The 25,243-nt window shown below is 32.2% G+C and overlaps 1 protein-coding gene across 3 annotated transcripts in view; it reads left to right on the forward strand.

The window, feature by feature from the left end:
- The window catches only part of LOC126737119 (growth factor receptor-bound protein 2), a 56,052-nt gene that overhangs the window by 16,835 nt on the left and 13,974 nt on the right, over nt 1-25,243 (forward strand). For 2 of the 3 annotated variants that reach the window (XM_050441858.1, XM_050441857.1), the window contains 2 exons: nt 16,018-16,192; nt 16,515-16,599. In XM_050441858.1, the coding sequence (XP_050297815.1) occupies nt 16,018-16,192; nt 16,515-16,599 (260 nt within the window). The remainder of the gene's footprint in view (nt 1-16,017; nt 16,193-16,514; nt 16,600-25,243) is intronic. The other variant, XM_050441860.1, reaches the window with a different exon arrangement.

Raw genomic sequence — 25,243 nt, forward strand, 5'->3', positions numbered from 1 at the left:
CTTTGATTACGAAATTAATATTCACCACAAAAAACTTGAAACCACTGACATTTACTCTGCCATGACAGATATATTTGTAATTTTTTTATTAGAAATCTTGACTTATAGTTTATTTAACCCTTAAGCTCACTACTGGTCTCTATGTTTTTAGACATGTCAGTCAGTTCATTAACCTTATTAGTACTATTTAAAGCTGCCACTTCATCATCATCGATATCTGATACGTCAGCATTCTGACCAATGTCCAATATTTCAGGATGATAAATGTCCTCTGATGAAGACAGGGATCTAATCACCTTACTAATATTTGACTCCAAACGAATGATTTTCAATGATATTCTTACTTTCTTTACTTTCCTTTTAAAATTTCCCTGATTTTTAATGTTTTTCTAAGAAGAAATTCTAGACATTTTGGAAAAAAAACTATAGTTAAATAAATAAGTGTTGGAAAGAAGAAACAAAACAGATTCTAATGTAGCAGATATCATAAATTACTTTAAAGGGTAGTCTTCCTAAAGTTATATAATCTTCTTGAACAACAATTTTGTGGACATGAACAAATATTTATTTTATAAACATTTTATAATTACTATTTGAATAACATTTTAAAAGATTTTTATAAACTTAATCCTTATAACTATAAAGTCACTAAAAGTAATTTGTTTTATAATGAAAGTCTTCTTTCCTTAACACAATATAGTTATATAAGATTGTTTTATAAATTATTTATATCAAATTACTTATTGCAATATAAAAATACTTTATTAAACTGTCACGTAGTTACCTATAAAACTTTCTTATAAAATAGATGGTTCAATATGCTCTTAATATAAATATTATAAAATAATTTTGTTTCATAGTAGATTTTGTGTGCTGCTTGGGAGGAGATAAGTGTTTCACCATTTTAGTATTAACAGATATGGTAAGAGTTATTAGAAATGTGTGATGTCTTAAATAGGAGGTATAGACATCTATATAAAGTCCAAATATCAATGTGATTCTATTTCTTTTATTAATTCTTCTCCAGTGGTTGGAGGGTTTAAATATCTTTAGGTCCGAGTTTGTGGCTGAAGAAGTGATGTATTGAACATGTGATGTATTTGCACATAACATTTGGAATGTATAAATATGTGGAATATTCTGTTACCTGAAATGTTGCCAGTAGATAATTATATTGTGGCCCTAGGCAATCTAAATGTTAACATATTAAGCATTATAAATCTTGTGAGTCAGGTATTTGATGGATATGTCTTTTCTAAAGTGTCCTTTCTCATTTATCCAAATTATGAGAGGTACATTTAATATTCTTTCTAAAATTATCTACAATAGCTTTTTTGTTATTTTGAAAGTTCAATTAGTTGAGAACATTATCTTTGTCGATAGCAGAGGTATATAATGTAATTGCTTCCTCTAAGAATAAATGTGGTGTACATTTTCACAATCTCATCATTTATTTTTAAACAATGCTTGTGTTCAATTACAAAATTAAAATGGATAATTTTTAATCTCTTAGTTCAGATTATTTTCCTGCCCCTAAAAAAAAACTTTTTTAAACATATTTTTAAATCTGGGAATAGAACTGATATAACCTAAAGAAAACTGTTAAAGTAACGAGTCACTAATTAATTAATTAATTTAAGAGAACTCCTAAAACTGCTAAAAGAAACGTGCAAGTCAAGACTATACCTATCGAAAGAACGTTGCATTCTAGTTATAGGATTATGCTGTCCATAAGAACTACTATCAAAATCTACATAGAAGAGTTTTTTCAGTCTAGTCAATTTTTGCGCCTGAAAATTCAGCCTATTCAAAAGATAATCACAGTCATGCCAGATATTAATTAAAAAATAAAACACAAGTCTGAATTATTACGCCTTAACTCAAGTGAGTCTAAAGAGAGAACTGACATGACCGACTTGTAATCAGTATGACCATTAGCTAATGGAACCTTAAGTTTAGACTTTTTTTTTAAGAATTTATTTTGGACTCAATATTTTCAATATGCGATTTATAAAATGGAGACCATACGGAACTAGCATACTCCAAACCAGGACGGACTAACGAACAGTACAGAAGTTTATAGACGGAGAATGAGAAGTCTTGACTGCATCTAGTTATAAATCCTAGATTTCTATACGCTTTCTGAACTAACTTTTCAGCATGAGACAAAAATGTCAACTTAGAATCGAAAATTGCTCCGAGATCCCTAACTTCCGTTACCCTTTTTAAAATAGTGGAACCTATACTAAAATCAAACAATGTAAGATTGCGAATTCTTCCAAAAGTTATTGAATAACACTTCGGAACATTTAAATCTGAACCATTAAGTTTGCACCATTCATAGAGATTATGCAAGTCATCCTGTAACAATTGACATTGAACCTTAGAATCAATAGACAAAAACAATTTTAAATCATCAGCGAATAATAAAAATTCACAATTTCTTACAAATAATCCTATATCATTAACAAAGATTGTAAAAAGCAACGGACCCACATGTGACCCCTGAGGAACGCCAGATGGCACAGAAAAGCTACTAGATAAGAAGTTATTAAGCCGTATACATTGCGATCTACCCAGTAGATAGTCCCTTAGCCAACAAATAACATTTGATCCAAAACCCAAAGCTTGGAGCTTTGCCAGTAGAGGCGCATGATTAACTCTGTCGAACGCCTTCGAAAAATCCGTATAAACAGCATCAACTTGCGAACTCTTACCAAAAGCATTAAACAGATAATCTTCATAACATATTAAGTTAGTAACATTGGAACGACCTTTTCAAAAACCATGTTGACTGTTAATAATAAGGCTTTTACATTGCCATGACAATTGCTTGGTTACAAGTGCATCCAAAAGTTTAGGCAAGGTTGACTGTATACAAACTCCCCGATAATTACTGACATCACTAGTATTATCAGACTTAAATATCGGCGTAATATACGAATTCTTCCAAAAAGAAGGAAATACTCCCGACTTTAAAGACAGATTGAAAGTGCAAATAGGCTTCGACAGAGTACATTCACGAAGTAGCAAGCTGGGAATGCCAACCGGTCCCGCACAAGTCTTGCTCTGTAAGCCAATAATCTCGTCAAAAACCTCTACTAAAGATAATTCTACAAATTTGACATCAAATTGATCCACAAGCCCTGTCATGTAATATTCAGGGATTTGAAATGCTTTATCAGAATATACTATTATTTGCCATATATTTGACAAATATTTGGCAAATAAATTAACAGTATCACCACCCTCATCACTAGTTTCATCATTAAAAAACATATGTTTAGTAATAATATTTGACTTTTTAACATTGCTCACATGTTTACATGTTTCCGGAATAAACTAGGATTTAACAATAGATTATGCTCCGTACGAAAAATATAATCGCGGTAACACTGACCGCTCAACACACTACATGACTGCCGAAGTCCAGAGAAAACCAAGTAATCACTTTGCAATTGAGACTCCTTAAACTTCTTATGAGCAATCCTCTTACGTAAAACTAAGCTTCTTAACTCTCTTGAAAACTATACAGGAAAGCTACCAGTATTATAGGACTTAATGGGCACAAAATAGCTGATTCCTTCATACAAAAGGTCATAAAACTTATTTAGAGAAATCTTTATATCAGAAGTGTTGTTTATAAAGGACCAGTCGATAGATGCAAGGAAATTATTTAGCGATACAAAATCAGCATTTTTGAAGTCAAAAAACTTTACTGAATATTTCAGAGAGCTCGACATATATGGTACTGAAAAGATACATTCATACGGAGTGTGTCGAGAGCCAGTCACCGGCAATAAAAAAAAAGTTATCAAATTTACTAGATTGTTTTGTTAGTATGAGATTAAGATAGCATTTTAGAACTGTTTTTAATTTTGAAGAATTTGGCTTTATATTATCTGCTGATGTCAATTTGGTTTTGTATGTTAATCACAATATACTTTGGAGGCGGATCGCAGGTTGACTCGATCTATACAGATTTCTCTAAATCTTTTGATCAGGTCAATCATGGGATCCTCTTAGGAAAACTAAAGGTATTACAGATTCTCTTCTTCAGTTGATATCATAGTTTGTTGGAGGGAGAACTCAAGTGGCCAATTTTCATCAAAGAATGATGAAATATGTGTGTCATCAGGTACATGTACCACAAGGTTCCCATTGTGGCCTTTGGCCCTTATTTTCTTTTGCCTATTCTTAATTGATTTCATAATAATTTTTAAAAAATCCAGTGTTGTAATGTTTTATGATGATGCTAAACTTACTAGAAGTATTGAGTCTTTCAATGATGTTGCTCTTTTACAAGAGGATTTTCCCTAGAATATTGAAAGGCTAGAATTAGTAAACAACATCTTTTTTTGAGTTCAACATGTGCACAGGGGCAAGGGAGGTGTTTTGTTTACAAACATATTCATTGATTCTCAGTTGTCAAGTTTACACACATTATCAAAAGATGAAATTTTCAGAGATATATCTGAACACATATCATAATGTTAATTTAACTTATTCATGTTAGAATTTGGATTAAAAATAAAAAGTAGTAATGGATATACAGTATCGGACAAAATTAGAGAGACTTCTCTATTTGCCAACTCCAATTTTTTGTACTTGAAATAATATTAATATTTGTTAAGCAGTGTATACCGGAGTTGACAAGAATTCTATTATCAACAATTCATTTTCGTAGCTCATGTTTACATTTATTTAAAGAATGTTTTTAACATTGATAAAAAATTACTGCGACAGAATTAAAGAGACTCATTTTGTATTTAGTTTCGCTGAAGTCGCGATTAGTTTAATTTCTGTTTATTAGTTTGAGAATATCATTAGCAATGCCTCGTGGTAAACATTATTCCATAGACCTAAAAGAAAAAATTATAGAAGCCTATAACTCAGGTCGCTCACAAAAATTAATAAAAGAGCAATTCAACGTCATTAAACAAATGGTTTCCAGAACAATAAAAAATTATCAGCTCCGTGGAAGAGTGACAAACCTTAAAAGAGGTGGCCGCAAGAGAAAAACCTCAGTACTGCTGGACAGGAGAATTAAACGACTAAGTCAGAATAATCCGCGTCTATCTTCAACACAGATTTTGGCTGAATTGGAGGCGCCTAGGGTTTCATCCAGGACTGTGCAGCGGCGATTAGTGGAGGCGGCGCTTCCTGGAAGGAGACCAGCAAAAAAACCCCATCTATCAAAAAAAAATGTAGCTGCTAGAATGTTATTTGCAACACGTCACCGTTACTGGACAGCTACGGACTGGAATAAGGTTTTGTTTAGTGACGAGTCTAAATATAATATTTTTGGAAGTGATGGAGCGCAGTTCGTACATCGCCCAGCAAACAAAAGGCTTGATCCAAAATATGTTTCTGGTACTGTGAAGCACGGAGGTGGCAATTTAATGGTTTGGGGTTGTTTTTCGGGTTATGGAATGGGTCCTATCCACAAAATTGAGGGCACTATGGATAGATTTATGTATCGGACTATACTGGAAGATGTAATGTTGCCTTACGCCGAATGGGAAATGCCGCTAAGATTCACGTTCCAACACGATAACGACCCCAAACATACGGCCAAACTTGTGAAGGAATGGTTTTTGGCTAACAAAATTCAAGTTTTAAAATGGCCACCGCAATCGCCGGACTTGAACCCAATTGAAAATCTTTGGGAGATTATAGAGAAAAAGATTCGCACTAAAAACATCGGGAATCGTGCTCAATTATTTGAAGAAATCGAGAATGCCTGGAAATCAATGGATCCGGCTGTAATTTCGAATCTCATTGGATCGATGCCGAATAGATGTGAAAAAGTTATCCAGAATAAAGGGTACTGGACAAAGTATTAGGTTAGTTTTATTAGTATAGGGTACAAATGTACTTTAAGGATAAGTCTCTCTAATTTTGTCGCACAGAATTTATTGCATTTTTTTATTTTTCCTAATAAATCTTGAGAAATGTTTTTTTTTTTAAATTTATTTTAGTGCCTTTTTAAACTACTTCAAAACATAACATCCTTCAGCACAAAAAGAGGAATTTAATCATTTTTATCTTACATAAAAGACGTAAGTAGTCGAGTCTCTCTAATTTTGTCCGATACTGTATGTCATCGCAAAAATACCATATTCAAAGCAAACAAATTATTAACTAGTTTTTGATTGAAAAAGGAAAAGGTTTAGTCATTTCAGTGTTTTTCTGAATTGTTACGATAGTAAAAACTTGTGCCGTTCGAGCCGCACTATGGGAAAAAAGGCGATTTAAGCCGATCTTTTCACAAGTAAATACCGATATTGTCATAACATCATATCAAGGGACAACCGTCATCATAAACTTAGAATAATAAAAACTTATTAAGAAATCAGTAATAAATATAAAATATTTAATTTCCATAACAAATGCTTTTTATTAGTACTTTTACTCTAATGAAGTACATTAAAAAAACGCATAGAGTTCATAAACGGTAATATTGTTTATAATTTAAAGCATAATCTATTAATAATAATATTTATCATGTAAATGCTTTTTGACGACGTCACTGGTAAAAAATGCTTGTGCCGGTGGAATCAACCATGGGATCGGGACGCGTTGCGATGTTGTTATCTGTTTCTCTAATGTAGGGACGGTATCTAAATTCTTTTAACTTTGAATGTTGACTTCTTTATCGAGTATCTATCATATTTTATGCAAAAAAATGCTTCATATTTTATTGAAGAGGAATAATATTGTTTTGCGCCTGTCAAAATCACTGACAAATTTTTATGATATTATAAAGTGTGTTTTTTTGCCGTTTTTACATAAGCCTTTGCCATCATTGCATCAGAGATGTTGCAAGCAAACAAACTGCCCATAGTTCCATGGCAATGCTAATTCTAGCCTTTCAATGTTCTAAGGGATCTTCAATCTTTTTTTAATTGGTGTGATTTAGATTGGTGTGAACGATATAATTAATAATTAATATTAATGAGATGCCATAAAGTTACTTTTTCAAGGCGGAGAAAATCTATACATTTTATTAACATAATAAATAATCTTCCAATTGGCTCTAAAACATAAGTTTTGGACCTGGAAATCTGGATGGACTCAAAATTATCATTTGAGAGTCTTATCAATCATGTAAAAACTAGGGCACTGAAGCTGCTTGGTGTCCATCAGAACTCAAAGTGTTGACTTGTCTATGTTTACTTTCAGAATGCTTTACTGCTTCCAAGACTAATTTTAGTGTATTGGCCAGTTGTTTGGTTCCATTAGTACATTGACCAGCTCAAAAAAGTCCAGAATAAATTTGTTTAAATTGCTGCTTTTAGAAGAAGATATCACAGAGACAAATATATTAGTGGGTGAGAGATTGTCTAAATTTGCCTTCATTAGAGTCAAGAAGAATTCTACTAGATTATAATTCCTTCTCAAAATGTCAGACAGTCTGAAACTTTTGTAATACCATTTCATCACACTAACTATGGCATGGATAAAATAACTACATGACTGGTTAAAGGCACTAGTGGCGTGCCACGACAAATAATTCTGTTTTACTCTAAATTCATCACCTTTAAGCAAAAAACTAAAACAAATTTTGTAATTTGTTTTTTGAAGTGTGATACTTTTTACTAAACTGAGATGAAACTTGTTATATTTTTATAATCACAATGGATTTCATTGATAAATAAATAAAACAAATTACTAGATGAACCAAAGGGTAACTGACCGATCGGCCAGTCTTTTGCATCCCATTTTTATCTATCCAAAAGAAAATATGTTAACAACATTATGGATGTAGTGTGATCAGTGACCAAATGATATTTATTTATTTCAATATACGGCAGAGCCAATTTACAAACATATTATTAGATAATACAAAATACTTGATAATAAAATAATACAAAAATAATATTAGAATAACAAAAAAATCAAGATAAAACCTCAGAAGCCAAAATCAGCACAGATAATCATTAACAAAGCTAAAAACTTCACAATTTTTTTTTATCTACAAGAAAAGTAGGTTAAAGTCTAAGATAGAAAATGGATGCAAGTTATTTTTATTAATATAATGCAAAGTTCTAGTAGGTAAAAGATGAAAAAAATTCATAGATGACCAATGAAAAAGGTAAATGAAACATAGTCTTCTTTGAGAGGTGTTCAATTACAAATGGATATTATTCAATTACAATAAATATTACAAGGATATAAGGATCTAGTATATGTTCATTTTACAAGGAATTGTGTGAAATGTAGTAGAACAATGCTGCCCTCCATAAGCTAATGGGCGTATCTGCAAAAACAGTGTTTTGAGATAATGAAGGTTTTATATTTTTTAACGTGCCACCTATTACGATAAACTTAACTAAAATGAAAGATATGGAGTTTATAGTAATTTTTTATTAAAAAATCAGTGGCATTAATAAAAATTGCTTGATTTTCCTTAGTATCGTTTTACCATTTGCTGATTAAATTAAAAGATGTCTGAACTATGAAATTTAATACATAGAATAATGTTTGAATATTTTTATCAACTTATAAAAAGTGATTAAGTAATAAAAATACATTCGTTAAAATACAGTTTTATTGCCTCATATTCAAAAAAATCTTGCAAGATTCCAAATGATTCAACAAAAAAACTCATATGTCTTCTTCGTCTTCTTCTACCATTTCAGATTCTTCAGAAAGAACCGGTAACTTTTCCCAAAACGCAAGCCTATTTCTCTGGAAATCCTTTTTTTTGCACTTTGGCGTTTAGAAAATTCATTTTATTTAGGTATGGTCGACTTGGTTTAAATTAAATTTTTAATTTTATATTGAGAGCTGTGGTCTAACCAATTGTAGAAATTATTATGTTGCATATTTATTACCAAAACTTTACCACTGTTTGCATTTTGTACACAGTCTTCAAAATCAGGAAAATCATAAACTTTTCCTTTTTTTTTAAGGGACATCTCAACCTGGTGGTGGAATGAATCCGCCGACATGAAAGTGTGGCCGGGCTCAAAATATTTAATTTCCAGTTTTTCAGGGCTAATTTCATCTGAATTTACTATGCTGACAAAAAATGATAAAAGTGCCCAATTTTTATTTTGTGCTGAGCAATTGTCAAGCCACAGAATTATTATGTTTGTCATCCCTATGTCGTAAAAAAAATGAATAAAATGTGCTAATGATATCACTTTTTGAGCGTCCGGCTGCGCCTTCATGCCAAATAACTGCTATGGGCTTCCTATTCTGTTGTTTAGTCCCCACTGGTACAAAAGATTCATTGAATGCTATGATTCTCCCCGTAAATATTACTTCCTTCAACGATTCATATCTTGGAAGAACCAACTCAATTAACGCCACCAAAATGATTTGACTATAGACAGACTAATGACAGACGTATACAAGAGCCTTACTGACAGCCGTTAATAGTAACACATTTAATACTTTATAGTATCAGAGGCGGAGCATTTATGCCAGATTTAAAGTATTTGCATTTTCGTAACTATAAAAGGCTTGCTAAATGCTATGCTAAAAGGGCGAATGTGACAAAATGCATGTAGATATGCCCTTTTAGCCTAAAAATTGTTGGATACGACCATTTGGCATAGTAGTATGTGTATGTATTGCAGATAGGTAATATTTTATTAGGATTTTTAAGTTAGATGGACAGCAGATACGCCTTTTAGCATTACAAATAAGGTGATATATATTATGGGCTATCCAACAAGCCTTTAACCCAATTTTCGATAAAATGTCAGATACGCCCTTTACGTTAAGCAGGGCAGAATGATATATAAACCATTCAAGATCTTATAAAATATCTGCTTTTAGGGATCTTGTAAGGGATATCAAACTGGATACTGATAGCATTATAGTCCATGTAATAACTATGTAAAAAATATTACTTTAGAATCTCAAGAATCTCTTATTTGTACAGGCTCAATTCATTCAATATGACAATCATAGTAATGAGACCACATTACAGATGCAGACCCAAGCAAGGAATGAACCAAAGAGCAATAAAGTAATTTGAAACAGTAAGGTAAAGGATGTAGACTATTTATTGACAAATCCAAGACTGTGTAGTCACATATACTCCTCTTGATAATAGTTTCTAAAGTGTGCATTCACCTATGTATTGAAAAAAATAAAATAAATAAGAACAAACTGTATCTACTGACCTAAGTTCATTATTGAATGTGCATTCCTAATTAATAATTTTTTTAAGCGGATTGGATCACCAAGAGATTAAAAATCTCTTCAAGAAACATTAGGACTCTACATTATATTAAAAAATGGTGCTATATATAGCTTTATATTTTTTCTAGACTACTTTCATAGAGATTGCTCGGTTTATCACAATACTATCAAAGCTGCTAAACAACTTTTTTATAATAATCGCATTAAGTCAGCCCCAAATCAGCAGAGAGAAATTTGGACGAATGTTAATCGTCGTATATGTATACCCATATGGCATACCATTTTCTTTGAATTAAATTAACTGTTATTACTGCTCAGTTAGTAGTAATCTGATCAATGGCATTTCCATGGCTTCTAATGATTGCTTGACTTAGTAATACTTCTGTACCTGACAACTTATGTGGTGTTTATCTTACAAAAAAGAGTAGTGCGACATATCGACAATACACTACCGCTCAAAAGTATTTGCCCACATATGACTGGTTTAAAGTTATAACTAAAAATAATAAACCCATCAGTTAAATCAGTCTTAATTTGTCCAAAGTTTCCTGAGGTATCTTGTGCCACTCTTCTTGGATGATCCTCCACAAGTCTTCTTTTGATGTGGGGCATGATTTTCGCACTTCTCTATCCAGTTCATCCCACAGTAATTCGATAGGATTGAAGTCCGGTGATTGTGGGGGCCATACCATAACTTTCAGAAGATGTTGCCTTTGTAATTGACCTAAATATTGCTTGCACAATTTCGACGTGTGCTTGGGGTCATTGTCATGTTGAAAGATGAAGTTTTCCCCAATTATTCGACTACCAGAAGGAAGTACATTGTCACTTAAAATTGTTTTATAACCCTCATTTCGAAGAATTCCCTCTATTCTAATTAGATCGCCCACTGCAGATCCTCCGAAAAAACCCCACACCATCACCGAACCACCACCGTGTTTAACTGAGGCCACCGTACAGTTCTCAGCGACCCTTTCATTAGCATAACGGCGAACAAAAACTCGCCTCTTCGTTCCAAAAACCTCGAATTTCGACTCGTCACTCCAGAGAACCTTCTTCCAGTCATCAGCGGTCCATTCTTTGTGTGATTGGGCCCACTCAAGTCTTTTCTTCTTATTAACATCCTTCAGTAGCGGTTTTGATACAGCTAAACGTCCTTTAAGACCAGCATTATAAAGTCGCCGTTTTACTGTCGAAACACTGACCGCTTTTTTACGCTCCTTGTTGATTTTTGCTGTGATTTCAGGGGCGGTAAGGCGTCTATTGCGTTTGCTTGTAATTATAATATTTAAATCCTCCTTTGAACTTGTTGCCTTTGGCCTTCCCGATCGAGGTTTGTTGCTAATAGTCCCTTCTCTGGGGAATTTCCTAACATTATAATCGACAGTCCGCCTTGGAATTCCCAAATCCGTCGAAATTTGACAGTTAGTCTTTCCAGCCTTATGAAGTCCAATGATAATACCTTTTGTTTATACCGATAATTCTTTTGTTTTAGCCATTTTAAAGAATGTTGAAAAACCAGCAAAGAAACGGTGATAATCGTCAATAGGCAAGCGAAATTATTTACCAATGTTAGACAAAATCAATTCTTGAAGACTTAACACCTTCAAATGTTTCAAATTTCATCGGAAACGAGCTGTAAACAGATTAGTTTTTTAGAAGAAGTGCATATTTTTACTACATTGTTTGTTATTTGCAAGACTATTCTTAAATACTCAGTGTTTTTCAACGAACCATAGTTGATAGGTATGCTGTTTAAGCATATATGCAATTTACAAAAGAGATACAATATAAAAATAGGTATAAAGATAAGATTTTTGTATCTAATTTAAAATATTAAAAAGAATACATGGTAGGCAAATACTTTTGTGCGGTAGTGTATGTCTCCCCCAGACAATATGGACAAGGTAAATAGCCATGTAGTTTTATTATGGAATCTGTTTGCTTAATGCATAGAAAATACAGTTCTACGATCTTCTATCCAAACAGAACATATACTCGGTCTTTACACGTGATTGACTTACGAATATTTCACTCCGCCTTGACAAAGAGCTCTGTGATTTATGACAGTAAAAAACTGTTCAATAGGCTGACAAAACCAACATGATACACTGCTCAAAAGGCTTTGGAATTGCTGATCGAATACTTATGGGCCTACAGTTTCTTACATTGTTTCTGTCTCCATTTCTATATATGGGTGTGATGTATGACAGTTTCCAGATATGTTAGCCATGTTGTAGGGACTTGTTAAAATGAGATATGAAGGGTAATAGTAAATAGAAAGTATGGGGGGAGCAGAACTTTAAAAGTCTCTTAGCGATTCGACCAGAGCTTGTTTTTTTATTTAGACCTAGAGAGTTTAATGCCACTTTAGGGGCACTTATATTTATTACATCAAGACTGTTATGCATACTTAATTGATCATTCACATAAGAATCTGGATCAAAATTATGATGATTATTTGAACTATATACTGAAGAAAATAATTTTGCAAGCCAGTTGGCTATATCGAAACCCTGTTCACCTGTATCATCTTCAAAATGCGTATCCTGTAGTACAGTACCAGAATTAGAGTGTACAAAATTCCAAAAGTTTTAAGATAACTGTTTACAGAATTGTTAGTTTTATGTGTAAAAAAATTAAAGAAGTAATGTTTTGATAACTCATGACATTATTTTCTCAGGTTGCTAAAGTGGTTATACGCCGTATAGGTCATATATTCTTTTTTTATGGTTTAGAGTTTATACAGGGTGTAAATAAATAGATGCGAAAAAATTCAGGGGCTGATTCTTAAGTAAATTTTAAGGAAAAAACTTTATATAAACGTATGTCCTAAAAGGCGTAACTTTTGAGATACCGGGTAGTAAGGATTGAAGAAAAATATATGTTTTTTTTATAATACCTGTAAAACCCCTGTAGATATTTTAATAAAATTTGGAATGCATTTTCTATGCATCAAAAGGCATTTTCTAAGGCTAATTTTTTTATTTGTACCAGTGACGTTCGTGTAAGGCTTAAACTAAATATTTTTGATGAAAAATATGGTACGCCACTTTTTTTTCTTTGTTTTTGTAATTCTTATTTATTTCTGAGCAAATTTGATCTCTTGACTTTCTTTTGTCCGAGGTTGCATATTCGATTAAAAACCTAACATCCATCTACCTAAATATATTAGGGTTTATTATTATTAATGTTTAGATGTGATTCTAGTTTTTGTTTTAAACCAAATGAAAGAAAAAGAAATTAAATAATTATAAAAAATGTTGAAACTGACCACCCTCTGCCATTATGCAAGAGTCTATACGTCGCCGCATTTGTCGACGAATCCGATAAAAAAATCCGGGAGAATTTTGAATTACAACACATGAATTAATGATTCCATTTCTCAAGTCATCAATATCCAGTACCGGAATCCTGTACACCAAAGTTTTTAAATGACCCTATGTGGCAAAACCCCAAGTGGATTCATATCTGGTGACCGAGGTGGCCAAAACTGAGGACTGCCTCGGCCTATCCAACGATTTGGATATGTTTCGTCTAAATAACCACGTGCTAATAATCTAAAATAGGCAGGAGCCCCATCGTGCATAAACTACATTACTCTTCTAACAACTAGGGGTACCGCTTCAAGAAGTCCTGGAAGTATGTCTTGGAGAAAACGCGTGTATGTTTCCCCATTCAATCTTTGTGGTAGAAAATGTCGGCCAATAAGGTGGTCTCCAATGATTCCAACCCATACATTTAAAGAAAATTATTGTTGGTGATGAGCTTCAACTGTGGCATGGGGATTTTCATCTACCAATATGTCGTTATTATGGTAGTTAATGATTGCCTCTCTGGAAAATATTAGCGTCGTCGGTAAACAGAATCTGCCTAAAAACTAAGGGTTTTGCTCAATGACTTCTAACATCCAACGAGAAAATTCAAGATGCCTAGGAAAATCTCGTAGTAATAGAGCCTGGATTTGTTATACGTGATATGGATATAATAACTAATCCTTAATAAATATATGTATAATATATAATACGATATAAAATAGTCCATACCGTCATATGATTGACATGTAGCTGCAGACCAATTTTTCTAGTATTGGTGTCAGGTTGTTTATCAATTAAATTAAGTACTGCTTCTTCCAATTCCGGTGTTCTAAGATCGCGTTGGCGACCACAATCATGTTTTCTTGGCTGAAAAGTTCCAGTTTCTTGTAGTCTTTGATGAAGGCGTGCAAATAATGTATGATTGGGTGCCATTTGTTGAGGGTACATTTCTGTATACATTCTAGATGCTTGCAATGAATTTCCATTAGCAAGACCATAAACAAAATGCATATCTGTCATTTCTGCATTTGAATAATTTGCCATTTTGGTGAAATTAATCAAAATTGCACAAAAAACTTTACTTTTACGTTTCTACTTTAAAGGAAGCAAGAACTGACAATCAACCAACACTCATCAGCAGATATTTAACAGGTTAATACAGATTAATACATTATTTGAAAGGTTAAGTAAAAAATAAAAAAGGTTAAAAAATTAAGTAAACTATATTACCATATTTTTCATAAAAAATATTTACTTTAAACCTTGCACGAACGTCACTGATACAAATAAAAAAAATTAATGACCCTCAGAAAATGCCTTTTGATGCATAGAAAATGCATACCAAATATTACTAAAATATTTATAGGGATATCACAGGAATTGTAAAAAAACATATATTTTCAATTCTTCAATTTCTTCAATCTTTACGACCCGGTATCTCCAAAGTTAGGACTTTTAGGACATATGTTCATATAAAGTTCTTTTCTTAAAATTTATCCAAGAATCAGCCCCTAAAATCTATTTATTTACATCCTGTATAATAGGGTTGGTTGTTTTCAGATTGGAATCCTTTCCTAAAAGGAACCTTTTCAGTTCCGAAGTTGTTTTAGTAATAATATTTAGGTATATCATTCTTCAGGGTCTTCACAGTTCAACGATCAAAACTATGAAAATTTTAAAGCTAATATGAAAAAAATGCTAATCAATTATGGATTTTATCATGTCGACGAATAATTTTAATCACCGATTTAAAAAAAAAAACTTTATGATTACCTACTTTAATGCAATTTTCTTTTTGTGGTTGTTGGTTATGTATGCAAACAGTATTATTTTAATTAATTTACATTTAATTACTTTATGTTTTCCTATGACACTTGTGTTAAATTTAAATTGTCCGCCTCACATGCTAATAAAAAGTAGATGCAAATGAAATACGTAAATTACGCATACTTGAAATCCTGAAAGCGAATCCCGATTTGCGACCCCCAAGTTCACACTAGATAAGACTATAGTTTACTTAAAGTTAACCTGATTTTGGTATTCAAGTAGTTGAAATTAAAACAAAACAAAGGTAAAACTCCTAGTCACGGTCTCATTAAATATATATAATTTTATAGACTACACGTGTTTCGTTCGTATCAGAGCATCATCAGGCTAAAAATAAATTAAAACATGTAAAGAAAGAACGGTTATCAAATATGATCAAACTTTTTTACTTAGACCTACACCGACACAGATTTCATTACTACTATCAACAAATCAAAAACTAGTTTAGCTAACAACCTCAAGCGTAGATAAAAATGAACATAAAAAAAGTAAAAACATAAAATGTCTCAAGAAGGGAACGACTCGAACCCAGACCCACACAACTACGTATCTATATATATATATATATATATATATATATATATATATATATATATATATAAGGAGTTTTAAAGATACTAAGTATCTTTAAAACTCCCAAATATCTACTAAACATCTTTTATTTCATACATGTTATATCAAATCACTATTTAAATTAAATTTTCTTTATTAGGTGTTCAGATGGAGTCCAACATTTCAAAGTTTTAAGAGACGCCCAAGGCAAATTCTTCCTTTGGGTGGTAAAATTCAATTCACTAAATGAACTCGTAGAATATCACAGGACTTCGTCAGTGTCCCGGTCCCAGGACGTCAAACTTAGGGATATGGTAGCAGACGAAGTGAGTTGTGTATGATCACCTTTTTTTGATTATTTTTAATGCATGAATTTGGGGAAAACAGAGTTTTTTCAGTTAGAAGAATATATTTTAATTTAACCTTTAATATATCACATATCACATATGCACATTTAGATCAAAGAAATCCAAGTTATGCATACTTAAAGTATTTAATATAAAATGAAATGGACATGGGGTGAAAAATTACCCGATAATTTTAGTATAATAATAATGTTAAGAACTCTAAAATTATTTAAGGGATCTATTTAATATCAGACAATAACATTCAGATGAATTAAAAATGACCTTTAAATGTTTCCTTTTTCCTTTTCAGTATTTAGTTCAAGCCCTTTATGATTTTACCCCACAAGAAGTAGGAGAGCTAGAGTTTAAACGAGGCGATGTTATCACTGTTACAGGTAAGTGTAATTGGGTTAGAACATTTAAAAAAAAAACTTTTTCTAAATCTTGAGTCTTAAATCTTAAGTCAAGTGAATTAACTTAAAATAACAATTACATCAAACAAAAATGCCAAAAATAATAATAATAATAGATTTATTAGAAATAAATAGCATTACAATCGTTTTTAATCATAGTAACATATACCCATAAATTAAATAAACATATTCACAAGTAACCAAATAAATAACTTCTTAGATTCCAATCACAAATCAGAGCACCAATCCCAAAACTCCAACTTAATTGTATTATTTTACTTGTAAATACTCAATCAGTAATTGATCATTTTAATATCAATATCCTGTGTTATTGCTAACGACTCGATGCACAATGGTATTAAAAATACTGTGTGTGCACCTTTAAACATTAAAGTTAATATTTTAATTAATTGAGGTTAGTTAATAATAATAATCTTTAATGAATTAAACAAAATAAAAATAGGCCTCAAAAACAAAACAATAAATAAAACATACTTCTTTCTAGTCATAACTAGATATTATTTTTTATATTAATTAAGATATTGTATAATTATTTATTTCTTTTTTTAATTTAAAGTATTTATTGGTCTTAATATTAATTGGGAGATCATTAAATAATTTTGGCCCAGTTAATAAATATGGTTCTGACAGAGAGCATGCTTGGGATTTTGCAGAGCTACCTTTTGCTGTGCGGCATTTCTTGTGTTTCTGAAATGGCTCAATTTTTTTTTATAGTGATTGGATTTCAGCATAAATCGAAGTATCGCGTTTATGTAAATTTGGTTAATATTTAATAAACTACTTTCTCTAAACAGTAGTTCACATGGATACCTTTTGCTTTTAAAAAGCATTATTTTAATTATCCACTTTTGTACAGCTTGTAATTTGGAAATTACTGTAGGTACTACATTACCCCAAACTACAATCTCACAAGAAATCACAGACGCAACAAACAAGTGCACAGTAAATCATTCTAAGGGTTATCAATGGTAATATATTCCTCAATTCATAAAATTTAAAGATTAATTTTCTGATCCTTTACGTAACATATTTTAAATGCTCTTTCAAGTTTTTATCTAGTATGATTCCCAAGTACTTCAGATTTAATTTTCTTTGGCTGGCTATATGGCTTTGACAATAGCAAGGTAATCTTCTGTCGCACTGAGAATCATGCATTTGACAATCATGAGTGAAAAGGCCATAAATGTTGTTTTTTCTATGTTTAATAAAAGCAGACTACCATCTCACCATTTTTTATACTTTCTAAAGCCAATTCAGACTTTTGCTTTGTTAAGTTTCAGTTCTCTCCACTAACACTGAAGTAACTCAGCATTTTGACCGCCTGTTGGAAAGTTTCGAATTCAGACAAATTGTCGTTAACCCAACTCGTTATGAGCGTCAATCAGCATCTTTGATTGATGTAATATTACTGTCGGGAGATAAACTGTTAAAAGATAATATTGAGCATTTAAATCTTCATGGAACCACGGACCATCACTTAGTTTATTGCAGTTTACACGTTAATATTCCAAAAAGTGAACCTAAATTTATTTGATGTAGAGATTTTAAGCACTTTGATGCTCATAATTTTAACCATGATTTATTAAATACTAACTGGGCAGCCATTTTGAATTGTGCGGGTGTTGATGAAAAAGTTGAGCTATTAGCATTTAATATCTTAGCGCTTTTTGATACACACGCTCCACTTCTGACAGCTCGTGTCACTAAATGCAAGGCCCCTTCGTATACAGAAACATTAAAAATTATGAAAAAAGAAACGCACAAAGAATATTAGTGATTGGGAGGATTTATGATATTTGGGCAATACATTTTTATAATTTTAATCTTTTTAATGCAGCTCATAAATTCTCCTTTAGTGTCTGTTAATACAGACACTAATTATGATTAATAATTTTCTCAAAAACTCGATATTTTATTTTATGTACATATATTATTATATTGGGGCCTTTACTTTTTGTAATTTACACTTCCAATAATTTAATATCCCTTCAAAAAAGCCATGGTATACTTTATGCTAATGACACTTAATTAGACTACAATATATACTAATCTGTTATCGGTCTTACTTGCAATTTGGGTGGTTGTGTTGATTTTTAACTACGATTTAACAAGCATTTAGAACTAAAATTGTTAAACAAACAATGCAAAAGAATGCGAAATATTTTTACCCAGGCTATTCGTAACGAAAAGCAGGCTCATTTGGAATTTGTGTCACGTTCGCAAAATCAAAAAGTTTTTTGGAAAACACTAGATGAAATTAATGTTTACAATAAGAAAAAAGTAAATCATTTGGGTCTACCTTTGCAATTTAAGGATACAGAACAAATTAATAAATATTTTATCGACAATGTTCGTCAAGTTGCCCCGCCGATTAATGATAGTACTTTGAGGTATCACGAAAACAAACAAAAAATGGATAACTTATGTGAGCTAAGACAGGTTACTGGTGACGAGATTGTGATTGTTATTCGTAATATAAAGTCCTATGCATCTGGTGCTGACAGAATTTCGCTCGAAATGAGTGAAATGAATCAGCCATAACTCTGTACTTGCTACATATATTTAAACTTGGAATTTCTTTCCAATTGGAAGAACGCAATTGTTAAACCTCTGACCAAGGTCACACAGCTTGATACGTTTTCTGATTTAAGGCTCATCAACCTGTTATCTACAATGGGCCAAATTTTAGAAAAGTGGGTTTATCAGAAGTGGTTGCGTTCTTGAACGAGCATAGTCTCATTCCAATTCATCAGTCTGGCTTTCGAAAGTCCCATAACACAACTACAGCATTAATTAAAGTGCTGGATGATATTATAGGTGGATCAGATATTGGTAAAACCACGGTTTCAAGCTGTTGAAATTGATAACAACATATCATTTTTGCCGCTGGATAGAGGAGTCCCACAAGGCTCCATTCTTAGTCCTTTATTGTGTATACTAGAGGTATTGGACAAGGAATTAAAACATCTTGTGTACACCAATATGCTGACAACAGTCAATTGTATACCAGTTTTGACAAAGAACTACCTGCATTTATAGAAAAATTTAACGATTTAAATTCCATATATTCTTACTCGGTTAACAATGGACTAAAATTAAATCCTAGTAAATCGGCAATTATGTTTTTTGGGCCTAACAAGGCAAATTGTATATAAATACAAAAATATAGGTATTATTGTTGATGATAGCCTAAAGTTTGAATGTCAGGTTGTGAAAATGGTTCAAAAATCTTTCTGTGCATTGAAAAATTTGTACAAGAGTAGTACAAGTCCAGGCTATCTATTTGATAAGCTTAATAAAAGAAATACTCTTCATAACAAACACGCGCTTTAATGATTTATTTGATGTTCCTAGGCATAGAACAGAACTTTTCCAACGTTCGTTTTCCTATTTGTTACCTAAGTTAGCCAACACTGATATTTTTCGCCAACTGTATGACCTACCATTTTTGACATTTAAGAAAAAATTCAAGCAACATTAACTTAGAAAGTTTAAATTGTTAGTTGGTAAAAGCAATACACTTACGCCATAAAATGTCAAAATTTTTTAGTGATTTTATAAAATGCCATTCCCACGCTTGTGTTACCTTCCGTATACCTTGATAATTACCAAAGTATCATTGCTTAGTTAGTACCTTAAGTTGCCAATACGTAAATTTAATCTTATGTTTTTTGAATGTATGCTTATGTATGCTCGGTTAATAACAGCTATGCTGAACTTTGCCGAGTTAAAAATAAAGGCCTATTATTATTATTAATAATAACCGCCGTTGTCATCGGCAAAACAAAAAAACAAAAAACAGAATCCGCCCTTCTCAGCTGAGTCATTAGTCCATTGATGTAAATAATGAATAGCAATGTTGGCAACGCTGTTCCCTGTGGCACGCCAAACTCACCTCTAGTTCTTCACTTTCTACCCCTGATATTATGGTGATTTGTTTTCTATTGCTGAAGTATGATTTGATAAAGTTGTTAGGCACATCTCTAACTCCGATGTATTTTAGACGTTTTAGCAGAATTTGGTATGCCACAATGTCAAATGCTTTTTTCAGGTCTAGAAAAACCTTTCACCTTTCTGCCCTTGTCTTTTAAAATTTTTTCTGTAATTTGACAGAGAGCATTTTTAGTGCTGGAGTTTTGTCTGAAGCCAACCTGGTTTGTGTTTAGTAACTTATTTTTTTTCCAAGTAATTTAAATTCAAAACATTTTTCTACAATTTTACTAATTGTACTTGTAAGTGTTATTGGTCTGTAGTTGTTAGTGGATTTTTTGTCATCTTGTTTGTATATTGGCATAATTATTGCGTTTTTCAAAATATTTGGAAAAACTCCAGCACTGAAGTTTAAATTGATAATATGTTTTAAAAGTATCAACAAATACTGCTTATACTTTTTAATCAATTCAGAACTGATACCATCCCTTCCCTTAATATGATTTTTTAAACTCTTTATCTCCCTTAGAATATCGCAATCAGAGACCGGCCCCAAAAAAAAGAAGAATTCGCACCACCTTCACTCTCACCCTGGTTTGTTCGGTTGATTTGGTTAATTTTTTCAGCAAACTTTTTTGCTATTGAAGTAAAATAAGAGTTAAATTCGTTGGAAATCTCTTTAGAGTTTGTTATTTCTATATTTTTATTTGTTATTAGAGATTTTACTGTTGTTCTACAAACATACTCAGGTTCTCAAAAGGTTGCTGATGGATTTGCTAATTTTTTCAGGTCAGCGTTTATAATTGATAATGACTTAGATTGTTCACCCACAGAGCCCATGTAATTTTTCTGCGCCCCAATGATTTCCGAAGATGAAATTCTTAAAGCGGTCAGCAGGATTAAAGCTAATAAAGCAATAGACCTTGATGGCATTCCGGCATATATCGTGAAGGGCTGTCGTGATTATTTTTTACAACCATTTAAACATCTTTTTAATTTAATTATCAAAACCCCAACTTTTCCAGATAAGTGGAAGATTAATAAAATTCTCCCTATTCACAAATCCAGCTCTAGGCATGAAAGAAAAAATTATCGCCCTATCGGTATTGTGAGCTCCATATCAAAGGTCTTTGAGTTGATTATCTTTGAGCGTCTATTTCATGACATCTCAGGCCGCATTACCTTATGTCAACAGGGGTTTTTACCAAGAAAATCTACCTTGACAAATCTCACCGCCTTTTGTCAGTATGTTCATGAAGCTATCAACAAAAAATCACAAGTTGACGTTATATATACTGACATGGAAAAGGTTTTTGATAGAGTGAGACACTGCGTGATTTTAAAATCTTTGTCAGACTTAGATTTAGCTACATATAATAGTGGTCATACTTGAGTAAGAGGTTCCAATACGTTGAGATTAAGGGATTTAGGTCATTTATATTTAAGAGCGCCTCTGGAGTTCCTCAGGGTTCCAATCTTGGTCCCCTTTTATTTTTGGCGGCCATTAACGGCTTCATATGAAACATTAAAAAAGCAAAGGGTCTTCTATGTGTTGATGATTTCAAGTGTTTCTTACAGATTGACTGCATTGAAGACTGTTACAACTTACAAAATGATTTATCTAATGTTGCTAACTGGTGTGACATCCATAGTTTTAAACTAAATGTCAGTAAGTGTGCATGTCATTTACCCTTAATAGTAGCCCTAGAGCATTCAGTTATGTATTAAATGATGTGGAACTAGAAAGGGTAACTGAACAAAAGGATTTAGGTTAGTTATTTTTGATAGTAATTTATCTTTTTCTTCCCACATTTTGTCCAAGGTTGGCAGTGCCCAAAAGATTTCCGGCTTTATTGCTAGAACCACCAAGGAGCGTAGCATTGATGTCAGCCTCCATCTTTTTGATAGCTTTGTGTCGCCAATCTTGGAGTATAACTTCATCATATGGTCTCCCCTATATAACGTTTGGATGGCTCTGATTGAAGGGGTGCAAAGGAGGTTTCTGAAGTGTATGTATTACAGGAAATTTGGTGTTTATCCCCCTAGAGCTTGCGACAATGAACACTTATTGTCGGTGTTTGACAGGCTCTCTTTGAGTAAGAGGAGAATTAAGATATTCTTGTTAACTACTTATAAAATATTGAAAAACAACATTGATCTTGTCTACTGCTGTCATAAAATTAATAATCTGACAATTATTATTTGACATTTAAACCAATGTTTTTAAGCAATCTTGAAATAAAATTAAAGAATACCCGTATTATGCATTGTATTTTACAGAACAGTTAAAATATCTCAAAAAGTAGTTGGTTTAGCTATAGGATATATTAAATAAAAAATGAAGGTATTTGAGGGACAAACTTAATTAGATAAAAATATACAGGGTGTTCCATTTGAAAAATTTGAGATATTGCGTATTTAATTTCAGCAAGTTTGAAAGTTCTTTAAAAACACCCTGTATTAAAAAATTACAAATTATCATAGTCAGCCTAGAGGAGGTACCCTAGACTAACTGTGGTACAAGTTTCATAGGCGCAAAATAAATTTTAAGTTAATTATGATTTTTTAAACGAACCCTCTAAAAGGCAAAAAATAATATAATTAATTACGTTGCAACGCCGCACGGAAATTTTAAAAACGTTATACCAAAGTAAAGTACTCTTTTCGCCTCACATTTTAGTACCATAATATACAGGGCGTACTATTTAAAAAAAATCATATTTTATAGTAACTTTTTTGACACCCGGTATACATAAAAATATTTTTAGTTCGTAGGTTTTTGTCAACCCTACAACTTTGCTGTAGAACTTTTTGCTCTACCTCGTATAGTTAAGGCGCTATCTTAGCCGTACACCTTGTTGGCACACCCTGTATAAACTCTGCTATTATTTTCATTTATATGTGACTCGGCTAGCCTCAATCAATTTAGGACACTCATCACTTAACATAACATCCTGTTTCTCTTACGTTTTTTTTTTGTTTTTGTATTAATTTTAAATACTCTTAATCATGCAATTTTAATCATTGTTACCTTATTATTCTAATATGTGTGTTATGTAAATGTCAGATATGACTTTTTGGTACATTTGACTTTAGTGTTTAGTTGTTTTTTTTCTCCGATTAACTTAGTATACTTTATATTACTTAGTATTTAGGTTGGTATCTGTAAGTAGCTTTTGGCTGTTGATACTGTGTTTAAATAAATAAATGAATTAGTTACTAAGCATATTCCTATTTTCTCGGTATCGATTTAATACTACTAAATTATTCCTTTTTACTACGCACTCTTTCTTTAATCGATTCCTGAACCTAATTGACGTTAAAAGGCCACTAGTGATCCAAGGTTTTAATCTGTGTTTCCTATTTGATATAAATTTTACCTCAGAACATTCTTGCATCATACTTTTCATCAAATTAATAAAATTGTTTGAACATGCATTTACATCAGACTCTGTCAAAACACCATCCCATCTCTCTTGAGACATTTTTGTTGACAATTTTTCATAATTAAGCACTCCCTTAACATCTCATGCAACTGTGTATTTATTAGGATGGGGTAGTGGTCCTTCAGTTACAGGAGTTGTTTTGTACCGATGTTTAGAAACACAACGAAAAATGCGCATCAGAAAATATTTGCTTACCTGCCGGAAGAAGCGAAGACTTATGGTTATACTTGGTTCCGCTTACCACGTCGAAGTGACAAACCGTCGATGAAATCGAATTTCTTTTGTTGTGAAGATCATTTTTATTTGGGAAAGCACTTGAACAATTACATACGTTATAAAATGACAGGAGAACACGAAATATTGAGGCCAGACGTAAACCGGAATATTTTAGCTACACCATTATGGTTTTAGAGGGGTGTCTGCCAAGAGGTTTATTTCTTATTTGGGAGGTCGTCGCCAACGTGTTACATATATACAAAATTTTTTACAATTGCATCTGAGAAAACCTTAATCGGAATTTTTAGATGACATTTGCTGCAGTTGGCAAGGGTATTTTCTTGATATTATTACCATTTCCAGCTTTACCACTGTCGAGCAGCCCATTCTCAGTACCTACTCAGTTTATACAAGCTATCATTATTAATTTCAGAAACAATGGCTAACACATTTCTTGTAGTTAGTCAACCTCTGTCAACATCTGGTACTCGAATCAAAACATTTCTTACAATTTCTAAAGTAGCATATTTTTTATTTGACTCACACAGGATTTTCCTTAGCACATTGAAAGACTAGAATCAGTAAACAACTACTTTGTTTAAGTTCAATATATGCTCAGGGGCAAAGGCGTGTTTTGTTAATAAAAATAGTCACCGCTCCTCTTAATCACCACTCGCTATTTACTTAATCCTAAAGGAAAAATTACATATTTTTTTCATAGGCATTACAACGTTTATTTTTACTTCAGAGTTATTAGAGCATACTGGAAGCGTAGAGTACAAAAAACAAACTAAAACTAGAACAGAAACAGTTTTAAATGAAGAAATCAACTTGGAATTTACCAAGTAGGTTGTAGAAAATCCGAAAAAAAGACTTAAAATTAAAATGGGCCATCTGGCCCTGTTTGCAGATCGATCAGGTCAACCTACAATGTAATAATTACAGTTAGTTATTCGTTTTTATTTTTAACCCTTCGTTGGTAAGGTTGGTAATTTTCACAAGATTTGGAAGCT

This window comes from Anthonomus grandis, chromosome 6 (genome assembly GCF_022605725.1).
Source record: "Anthonomus grandis grandis chromosome 6, icAntGran1.3, whole genome shotgun sequence".
NCBI classification, from domain to species: Eukaryota; Metazoa; Arthropoda; class Insecta; order Coleoptera; family Curculionidae; genus Anthonomus; species Anthonomus grandis.